The sequence below is a fragment of the Equus asinus genome, chromosome X, assembly GCF_041296235.1.
Source record: "Equus asinus isolate D_3611 breed Donkey chromosome X, EquAss-T2T_v2, whole genome shotgun sequence".
NCBI lineage: Eukaryota > Metazoa > Chordata > Mammalia > Perissodactyla > Equidae > Equus > Equus asinus.
In genome coordinates this window covers 96,952,467-96,963,863 of record NC_091820.1, presented here as the reverse complement: position 1 = coordinate 96,963,863, position 11,397 = coordinate 96,952,467, and the positions used below count along the sequence as shown (strand labels likewise).

Here is an 11,397-nt window from a genome sequence, read left to right as displayed (position 1 = left end):
TTAAGAACTCTGCAAAACACTGTGGCTCATGCAATCCTGCAACAGTCCCCACCTGTGTTCAGTGTTACGAAACAGCAGAGAGGCTTTAGAAGACAGAGTGGGGGATTCAACCCACTAGGGACTCGAGGAAACTCAGTGCATTTTCGCACTCGAGAACTCCAGTGCACCAGCCACAGTGGGGGCCAGCAGAGAGCAAAGGACCCAGCAGAAGAGGCAGCAGTGCTCAGCAGGCATGGCAGGACCCAGGGGAAGAGACAGGGGTGAGGCTCAACAGCAGAGGACTGACAAGGAAGCCCCCACCTCCCTGCCTGTTGGACTTGTTCCTGAGCAGGCTGAGTCAGGCCAGGGCCCTCCCTCAAACAGCTGATGTCCGACAGTGGGTTGGGGTTCAGTATGCACAGCCAGGAGCAAGAGCCCAGCAAGCACAGCTCAGTCACCTCGGTTCTTCCCCTCAGCAGCCCCGTGAAGCAAATGTTTTCCCCACGAAAAGATCAAGTCTTAAGCAAGTGCATCTGTAATAATTGCCAGGTTTATTCCTCTGGCTTTGAGATCCAGAGGTAATTTGAGGTTTACATTTCTTTTTTATAATTTTATTGTCAAGAGTTTATTAAGTGTTTCACTCCCCTTCAAAGATGATTGAGAAGTTCTTTTATTGTGCCGATTTATTTTAGTTTCTTTGTGAGACAATACACACACATACACACACAACTATATTTGTTTTTTGGAAAATCAGAAGGTGAAAATAGTCAAAAAAATAAAGAAATAATATACAGATCACACAGATGCACTGTTAACCTTTCGGTGTATAATAATTCAGATGTTTTCTTTGACATTATGTCATATAAATGTACATAAAAGGTGTGTGTGTGAGAGTATATATATATATATATATATACATATATATATATACACCCTGTTTTGCCATGTATTTTCACTTTACAATATACAATGAGCATCTTCCTATAGAAATGAATGAAGCATTCCTATTACATATGAGGCTGAGTCAAAAGATGAGATGTTGGTAACAAGAATCATATGTAAATTAAAGGAACATTGAAGATTTGGAGTAAAATGGTAGCAAATATTTAGCAGGAAAATGCAGACAAAAAGAAACCAATGGTGGCAATATTAATAAAAGAAAATAGCTGAATTCGGCAGAAACGCATTAAATGGGATAAGGACGGTCTCGAGAATGCCTGTGGTTAGAATGCAGAGCCCTAAATTTCTTTCTCAGACCCCTTATCTCTTCCCAACACCTTTCCATCTCATCTCCCTCTCTTGTCATTTCTTCATCCTTAAAATGCCTATAGTCTATGTCCTCTTTAAATTCCTCGAGAGACTGAAGCAGCCTTTGCCTAAAATTCCCTTCTGTTTGTTGGCGTTCAAATTCTCCATAGGGGCGTTCTTCCTCTCTCTTTGGCACGCTGCACTTGGGCTTTCCTTCATTTTCTTTGCAGTGTTTTTGCATGATGTTGTTGTTTCCTGCTTAAGTCCACGAAGAAAATGTTGAGTAAGATTGTTTCGTTTCTTTTGATTCAAGATTGTCAATTTCTCTTTGAAGCAAGATGCTTGACTAATCTCCCACCCCAGCTACACTGGTCCGCCCTCAGAAGTTCAAGATGCCGCCCCTTCCCCCTCTGACTCCCTCCCCGCCTCTCTCCACCTCCTTTCCCCTCCCTCTGCAACCCACCATTCCTGCAGCAGAAGCTAATGGCCTCTCGATGGGCGGGAGAAGGGGCGCACATCGGGAGTTGAGCTGCGAGGACGCAAATTTTACCCAGCGCTCGTCCTTCCCAGCTCCCACCCTCAGAGACCGGAGTCTAAGTGCCTCCTTCACACTGACCTGTGACGATTCAGGATAGTTTCTTCCTCTTTTGTTTTGCCTTCAAATGTCTGTGAACACAGACCCTCGGACCTGCAGACAGAAAAGAAGGGGGAGGGGAGGAGGGCGTTCTCTGTTGATCCACCAGCCCCAGAGACAAGACATACGTTATTATCTTGAATCCGAGATCCTCATAATCGTCATATCGCAAAATTTCCTACCTCCTGGTTCCCCCTGCCCCTATCCCTACTTCCTGGATCCCTGTCCCCCATCCCTCACCCTCAGGCCTAGTCCTTGCAAGGCCCACTGTTCTCTCCCTCCCCACACTCCCAATCCCTCGCAGGCAAGCATTAAATGAGATGAACTATTTTCAAATTATCTCTAAATTTCTCTGTCTCCACCCCAGGATTCCAACCGTTCTCCACACACCCGCCTACACCTCATTTCCTCCAACAGAATTGGAGAAGGAGAAGGATAAAGGGAAAGCTTGCCAATCTGAGAGAAGCTAATTATTTCTCTAAGTATCACTCAATCTCTGGGTGTCTCTCACAAGGCTTCCACCTACTCCAGCCCCCGTCCCCTTCAAAAATACAGTTATCTCCGACGAATTTGCAGGGGTTTGGGGAAAGTAAGCCTGGACGTATTCCAGTCACTAGATTCATCCACTACCACCCCAGGGGTCCCAGCGCTTCCATCATACCAACCTGCTGGAATTTAAGGAATTTATGTCCTCCTTCTCCTGGCTACAAGCACAACGCTTCAGGGCAGTAAGTAGCTGGTACCCAGAGGAGAAAGAAGCCCGGGAATATAAGGACTTCACGTCAGCTCCTGGTCACGTGAGGATTATGTCATCCTCTAACTCTGGTCCCCACTTTCCCCTCCCACCAGCTGTGCTGCAGAAGTGGAACGGCTTACCAATCTCGCACCCCCCACCACACCAGGCCCTGTCACTCATTTTTGTCATTGCTAATTTCAGAGGTCAAAAGTGGCCTTTTTTCCCATGTGGTTGGAATTTGCCTTTCTCTTATTACCAGAGAATGGTTGCATCTTCCCATAGTCGTATTAACCATTGTTACTTTGTTAGTGGTTGGGTGAAGAGAGAGGATTACTCATCCTCTTCTAAGCTACAAGAACAGAAAGGTAACAGTCTTCCCTCCACCCACTCTCTCCCCAGTCACTAATAGCCACCTTTTCCTTTGCAGTTCAATTCTTGAAACAAAATTGGGGGGAGTGGGGTAAATTAGGAAAGGAAGTAGTGATCGGGATTGTGTTTTTTACTTTTGTTCTGATAATTTCCTATTCTTTTCCATTTTTCCATAGACTTATTATATTCTTTTAATAATCAGAAATAAGATAACGATATGTACATTTGGAAAAAGATTTAAGATAGAAGGATGAAAAGACTCAGCCACCTGTTTCTGCTGCTGAGTCATAAGATAAATATAGATTCTCCAAGCAGACACATTTTTGGAAGTTTAAAATGTACAGGGCAGCTGGAGGCTACCCTTTTGAGATGCTCCTGGGCATGTGAATCCCCTTCATTAGGTGAGCTACTAAGGCCATAATCCCACGGCACCTTGCCCTCAGATTTTCAGATCTCGAAAGTCAGTCATAAAATGTTACTAGTTTGATCTCAGTATCCCAGTTTGTACTATGCCCTTTTATTTCCTTCAATACTATGTTCAAAAGATCCCACTTTTGCTCAACAGTCTTATTCAGAATCAAATAGTATTTCATTTCTCCCAGACATCTCCATCTTATTTATGTTTCCTTAGACCTTATTCAGACACACTGGGGTATTAGAAGCACTAAACAGAAACTGACCACATTTAGTCACTTATCACACTAAACTTTTTGTTGCTAAGGATTTTGGTACTAATCTAAGTGGCTTTGTTGTTGTTGATTTGTTACCTTGAAATATATGCAACAGAAAGAGGGATGTGTTCTTAAAATTTGTTTTTAGGAAGACTGTGGCTCATTATGAATGTAAAATTGCCACTAACCAGTTTAATGTAAATGGTTCCATAAAATACTTAAAAAAAGAAAGAGAAGACATCTTAAAAAGAGTGGAGCATTGGGGCTGGCCCCGTGGCCGAGTGGTTAAGTTTGCGAGCTCTGCTGCAGGCGGCCCAGTGTTTCATTGGTTCGAATCCTGGGCGCGGACATGGCACTGCTCATCAAACCACGCTGAGGCAGTGTCCCACATGCCACAACTAGCATGTCCCACATGCCACAACTAGAAGGAGCCACAACAAAGAATATACAACTATGTACCAGGAGGCTTTGGGGAGAAAAAGGAAAAAAAATAAAATCTTTAAAAAAAAAAAAAGAGTGGAGCATTGTTGTCATAGCTATTAAAGAATGGTTAGCTACTAAAGAATGGTTAGTTGTGATAGAGGCAAAAGATTTGTTGGTGGGGTGGGGAATTCCTGAGTCCTCTGTGAACAGCTTTTCATGCAGATGGTTGGACATACAGTTTTCAAATGGCTGGAAGGATCCAGCTGAAGATTTTGGCATTGTAGTAAGTAGCATGGCTTTGAATAGATCTGAGTTTGAATTAATTGCATTTACTTACCTGTTGTATAACTTTGGATCTAAAACTTGGGTGTTAAAACTCCCCTATGCCTCATCTATTAAATGAGGCTAATAGTTCTAAGTACTTCATAAAGTTGTCATGATTAGATGATATAATTTATATAAGGCATTTAATACATGACTGACAAATACCAATTGCTCCAATAAATGACAGGTCTCAATGATTACCTTCTAAGGATCTTGGGAATCCTTCCAGTTCCCACTCTGGCTCCACTGCTGCTCCTCCAGTGCAAGCATCCATAAACTCCTGAACCACTACAACAACATTTACTGGTCTCTTTGTTTTACATCTTGCAAACTTCCAATAGAATGATGATTTCAAACAACATATATGATCATATCACTACTCTGCATTATTTTACTTCATCCTCCAACAATCCTACTAGATGGGGCATCTTTACATTTTAGTTGATCTTCTAAACATTTCACAGAATACATCCCCATTTACAGTAAAAGCTGGTATGAAAACACAGAAACTGACCACATTTAGTCACTTATCACACTAAACTTCAAATGTAACATTTGAAATGTACAAATGTAAACATTCAAATGTAAGAAAAGTAAAATATTGAGTTAGATTTGACTTGTTTCCCTAGTATTGGCTGATGGGACTCATAGGTGAGGACAAAGAGACATTATTTGTCAAGAAAAGAAACTCCAACAATTGGGACCAGATACTTTCATAAGAACTTACTAAAAGGTATCTAAGCCAGCTCTACTACCTACAAAAGTCACCCCAGCCTTTTCCTCCCCCAAGTCAGTATGAGGAGACAAGAAAGGGTAAAATGTAAAGCATTTTGGGAGCCATCGACCTTGTGGGGAGTTGACTGTTGTTCATTATAATGACAACAACACCACCACCACCAATAATACCTATCACTTATATAATACTTTTTATGTACCAGGCACTCTCCTAAGCACTTTATATATACTAAATATATTAATACTCATAGTACTATTATTAGGAAACTAAGGAGTACAGAGGTTTAGTACCTTGTCCAAAGTCATACAGTAAACAGTGGAGACAGAATTTTACCTAAGGTACTCTGATTCCAGGGTTGGGACATGGTGAAAGTCAATTCTATCCCTTTCTCATGGATGAAAAGAAAAGTGCAGTTCTTCCCTCTCTTAAACCAAGTAAAAGTGGAGACTCTAGGAGAATCACATACAGAGAGAGGTCTGCAAGAAGGGGGTACTGGTGTTCAGTCCCCAGTTAGATCACTGCTGTCCTGTTCATCCAAAAGAGATGGCAGGGTGAAGATAGAGACATAGTGTACTCTCACCTTTGGTATGGCAAGGATAGGTGAGCTTTCCTGTGGGTTAGGTGGACACCAGGCTGAATTGTTGGTTTCTGTTCCAATATGGCTTCACACAAGGTGAGGGGTTCTATAAGCCAGCCGTTCTAGAATTGTACAAAAGATGCCAAAATAAACCAAATGACAAAAATGATGGACAAACTAGGATCAGGTATATCCTCCTGTCTCGAAGAACTAGATAATTGGACAAATATATCAAACAAATACAACTGTTTTCAGACTCTGGACAACGGGCAGCACAAGAGTGTGGTCCCTGAGAAAAGAGAAACAATGAAGGTGAGCCTTATAATTGCTTTGGATTTTGAGTAAAGAGACCTTATGGATGGTGGCACAGAGAAGAGAAGCAAGTTTGCCGTCCTGAGTTGATAAGACAAAGATTGGAGTTCTGTGAGGTGGAGGTGGCTGTAATGTGTGGGAAAGAGTACCAGAGATCAGGGATTAGTGCAGAAAAACATTCTCTAAAAATCTTCATAGAGTTTCCTTTAAGTCTGTTGCTATATATTAAATCACACACATATAAAGTGAAACTTCATGAGGCTGGGCAAAGCATGATAAGCGAGTTACAAGCCAGACATAAAAGGCCACATAATGTATGATCACATTTATATTAAGTATCCATAATAAGCAAACTCATAGAGATAGAAAGCAAGTTAATGGTTTCCAAGGGCTAAGAGAGGGGAGAATGGGGAAGTGAATGCCTAAGGGTTTGGGGTTTCCTTTTGGGATAATGAAAATATTCTGGAGCTAGATAGTGTTGATACCTGCACAACACTGTGAATGTACTAAAAGGCACTGAATTCTACAGTTTAAAATGGTTACAATGGTGCATTATGTTATGTAATATTTACATCAATAAAAAATAATGAAGGTGAAATGAAGATGTTCCCAGATGAACAAGACCTGAGAGAAGCCATTTTTGGTAGACATACCTTACAAGAAATATGAAAAAGAGTTCTTTAAGGCAAAAGCAAGTGACTCCAGGCAGCAATTCAAACACACACAAGACGCAAAGAGTACCAGTAAAGATAACTATATAATTATAAAAGACTGTTTAAAAACACATTTCCTTCCCTTTTTTTCTTTAACTGATTGTTAAAGTGATTGTGTAAAGCAACATTATATCATTTTATTGTTGGTCCTATAACATATAGAAATGTAATATATCTGACAATAACAGTACAGATGAGGTGAGTGGGAGGAAACTTGTATTGGGTTAAGTAAATGAGACCATGTGGTAACTTGAACCCACAGGAACAAATGAAGACAATCAGAAGTGGGAAATAACAAGATCAATATAGGAAACTCTATGGACATGTACTTGTTTTCCTTTGTTTTCTCAGCTTCTTTAATAGACATAAAATTATGCTAAGTAATACTTATAACAATATATTTTCTAACATATATAGATGTATGATGTATAACCATAATTGTAAAAAAAAGAAGAGAGAATAGAGCTATATAGAAGTAATATATCTATATTACACTGGAATTAAGTTAATATAATCATGAAGTAGATCTTGATAAGTCGTATATGGTAAGACTAGCAATTACTAAGAAAATAACTAAAAAATATATAGCAAAAAACATTAAAGGAATAAAAATGTTACACTAAAAAATATACTCAATGCAAAAAATGAAGCAGTAAAGTACAAAAGGGTAACAAAAAATCTTGAGACATATAAAGCAAAAAGGAATATGGCAGATGTAAATCCACTTTTATCAATAATAACATAAATGTGAATCGATTAAATAATCCAATCTAAGATAGAGATTGTAAGCCTGGATGTAAAAACAATATCCATCAATATGCTGTCTACAGGAAACACACTTTATACTCAAAGGTACAAATAAGTTAAAAGTAAAAGGATGGAAAAAGATAAATCATGCAAACAGCAGCCACAAGAAAACTGGAGTGGCTATACTAACATAAGACAAAAGCAGCTTTAAAACAAAACATTTTCCAAACATAAAGAGAGAGATTTTATAATGATAAAGGAATAAATCCACCAGGAAGCTATACCAATTATATACATGCATGCACTTAACAAGAGATGCTCAAAATAACTAATCCAAAAACTGACCAAATTGAAGGGATAAATACACAACAATAGTCAGAAATTTTAACACATCACTTTCAATAATAGAATAAGTAGGCAAATTTAAATGAGAACCCACCAACTGGACCTAACCATATATATGCCATATGCTAAGCAATTAAAAAGCCTCAATAAATTTAAATAGATTGACATTGTACAAAGTATATTCTGTGATCACAATGGAGTGAAATTAGAAATTAATAATAGAAAGAAACGGGAAATTGAAAATATGTAGAAATTAAACAACATAGCTTAAAATAGTGAATGTGACAGAAAATCACAAGATCTGGAAATACTTTGACATAAATGAAAATTAACACACAACATATCAAAACTTATGAGATTCGTGTAATGTTTAAAGTGAAATTTATATTTGCAAGCACATACATTAAAAGAAAGAGAGATCTCAAAACAATAACCTTCTACCTTATGAAATGAGAAAAAGAAGAGAATAGTAAAGCCAAAGCAACCAGAAGGAAGACAATAAGGAAGATTAGAGTAGAAGTTAATGAAATAGAGAAGAAACAAAATAGAGCAATTCAACAAGATAAAAAATTATTTCTTGGAAAAGATCAACAGAATTGACAGATTTTTGGTTAGACTAATTAAGAAAAAGATGAAGATGACTACTAAAATCAGGAATGCAAGACCAGCCACTACCACTGGCTTTACAGAAATTTTTAAAAAGGATTGTAAGAGAATATTATGAACAATTGTATGCCAGTTAGTTAAATAAATTAGATGAAATGATCAAATTCCTAGAAAGACACAAACCCAAGAAGAAATAGAAAACCTGAACAGATTGGTAATGAGTAAAGAGATTGAACTGATAATTTAAAAGCTTCCCAATAAGAGTAGACCAATCCCAGATGGCTTCATTTGTGAATTCTACCACACATTTGAAAAGAAATAATACTAATTCTTCCAAAAAGTAGAAAAGGGGAGGACACTTTCCAACTCATTCTAAGTGGCTAATATTACCCTAGTACCAAAACCAGACAAAGACATCACAAGAAAACTATAGATCAATACCTTTTATGATATAGGTGCAAATATCCACAACAAAATGCTAGCAAGCTGAATTTTGCAACATATAATAAGAATTACACACCATGACCGAAAGGAGTTAATGTCAAGAAAGTCGATAAATGTATGCTCCGTATTAATAGAATAAAAGACCATATCATCATTTCATTTCATCAATTTATTTCAATGAACTGCACACAATTTTGAAAAAATACAACAGCTTTTCATAATAATAATAATAATAAGCTCAAAAGACTAGGAATAGAGGGAATATCCTCAACCTGATGAAAAGAATATAAGAAAAGCCCACAGCTAACATCATACTAAGTGGTGAAAGACTAGATGCTTTTCTCCTATGATCAGGAACAAGACGAAGTTGTCTGCTGTCGCCATTTCTAGTCAACACTGTACTGGAGGTTCTTGACAGGGCAATTAGGCAAGAAAATGAAATCAAAAGCATCCAGATTGGAAAGTGAAAAGTAATTCTATCTCTGTTTGCAGATGACATGATCTTATATGTAGAAAATCCTAAAGAATCCACAAGAAAGCTACCAGAACTAATAAATTTAGCAAATGGCAGAGTATAAGATCAACACACAAAACCAGTTGTGTTTATATACAACTGTGATGAAAAATCCGAAAAAGAAATTAAGGAAACAATTCAATTTACAACAGCATTGAAAATAATAAAATACTTAGGAAGACATTTAATAAAGAAGTGCAAGATTTATGCTCTGAAAATGACAAAGCATTGTTGAAATAAAGACCTAAATAAGTAGAAAGACACCCCATGTTCACAGATTGTAGGACTTAAATTGTTAAAATGGCAACTCTCCTCAAAGACATCTACAGATTCAGTGCAATCCCTATCAAAATTATAGTGACCTTTTTTTGCAGAAATAAAAGAATAGATTTTCAAATGCATAAGGAATTGCAAGGAGCTTGGAATAAATAGCCAAAGCAATCTTGCCAAAGAAGAACAAAGATGGAGGAGTCACATTTCCTGATTTCAAATCTTACTGCAAAGCTACAATAATCAAAACAGTGTGGTACTGGCATATAGACATATAGATCAATCCAATAGAATTGAGACTCCAGAAATAAGCCCATATACTAAGGTCATTTGATTTTTGACAATGGTGCCAAGATAATTCAATGGGGGAAAAATAGAGTGTTTAACAAATGGTACTGGGAGAACTGGATAACCACATGCAAGAGAATAAAGCTCAACTCCTACCTCTCATCATATACAAAAATTAACTCTAAATGAATCACAGACCTAAATGTAGAAAATAAAACTCTAAAGTCCTTAGAGGAGAACATAAGCATAAATCTTTGTGACCTTGGATCAGACAATGGTTTCTCATATATGACACCAAAAGCACAAGAAAGAAAAGAAAAAATAGATAAATCAGACATCTTCAAAATTAAAAACTTTCATGCCTCAAAGGATATCATCAAGAAAATGAAAAGACACTCAACAGAATATTTAAAAAATTGCAAATAATATATCTGATAAGAAACTTGTATCCAAAATATATAAAGAGTTATTATACTGGATAATAAAAAGACAAATCACCCAATTAAAAATGAGCAAATGATCTGAATAGACATATCTCCAAAGAAGGTATACATACGTCTGATAAGCACATGAAACGATGTTCAACATCGTTAGCCATTAGGAAAATGCAAATCAAAGCCACAATGAAATATCACTTCACACCCACTAGGATAACTATAATCAAAAAGACAGATGATAACCAATGTTGATTAGGATGTGGAAAATTTGGGACTCTCATACATTGCTTATGAGAATATAGAATGGTGCAGATGCTCTGGAAAACATCTTGGCAGTTCCTCAAAAGTTAAATATAGAATTACTATATGACCCAGCAATTCCACTCCTAGATATATATACAGAGAAATTAAAACATATGTCCACATAAAGACTTGTACATAAATGTTTACAGTAGCCTTATTCATAATCGCCAAAAGTTGAAAACAACTCAAATGTTCATCAAGTGATGAATGGATAAATACAATGTGGTATGTTGATACAATGGTATGTTATTTGACAATAAAAAGAAATGAAGTACTCATACATGCTACAATATGGATGAACCTTGAAAGCAGTATAGTAAGTGAAAGAACCCCACATTTTGTATGATTTCATTTGTATGAAATGTCCAGAATAGACAAATCTATAGAGATAGAAATTAGATTGCTGGTTGCTTAAGCTTGGGAGCTTGAGGGGGAAATAGGGAGATACTTCTAGTAGGTATCCTTTAAGGGTAATTAAAACATTCTAACACTGATGGTAGTAATGGTTGCACTATTCTGTGAATATACTAAAAAAAAATCCAATTTACTTATACACTTTAAATTGGAGAATTAAATGATATGTGAACTATATCTCAATAAAGTTATTAAAAAAATCAGTGAACACATAGCAATAGAAACTACTGAAGGTGAATCACAGAGAAAAATAAGTGGAGAGAGCCTTGGTGACCTGTGGATCAATGTAAAGCAGTATAACTAGTAA

The 11,397-nt window shown here is 37.2% G+C and overlaps 1 protein-coding gene across 3 annotated transcripts; it reads right to left on the bottom strand.

Moving 5' to 3' along the window:
* Positions 1-511: 511 nt before the first annotated feature.
* TCEAL7 (transcription elongation factor A like 7) lies at positions 512-2,675 on the bottom strand. Of its 3 annotated transcripts, none has more exons than XM_014828500.3 (3): positions 2,527-2,675; positions 1,844-1,915; positions 512-1,485 (listed from the first exon to the last, which is right to left on the bottom strand). In XM_014828500.3, exon 3 carries the CDS (start codon positions 1,466-1,468, stop codon positions 1,166-1,168), a length of 303 nt encoding a protein of 100 aa, XP_014683986.1. In that variant the 5' UTR covers positions 1,469-1,485; positions 1,844-1,915; positions 2,527-2,675; the 3' UTR covers positions 512-1,165. The 3 variants fall into 3 exon arrangements, with proteins under 3 accessions (XP_014683986.1, XP_014683984.1, XP_070358744.1); XM_014828498.3 differs by having other exon boundaries at positions 512-1,482; positions 2,527-2,672; XM_070502643.1 differs by having other exon boundaries at positions 1,844-1,955; positions 2,527-2,666.
* Positions 2,676-11,397: the final 8,722 nt, after the last annotated feature.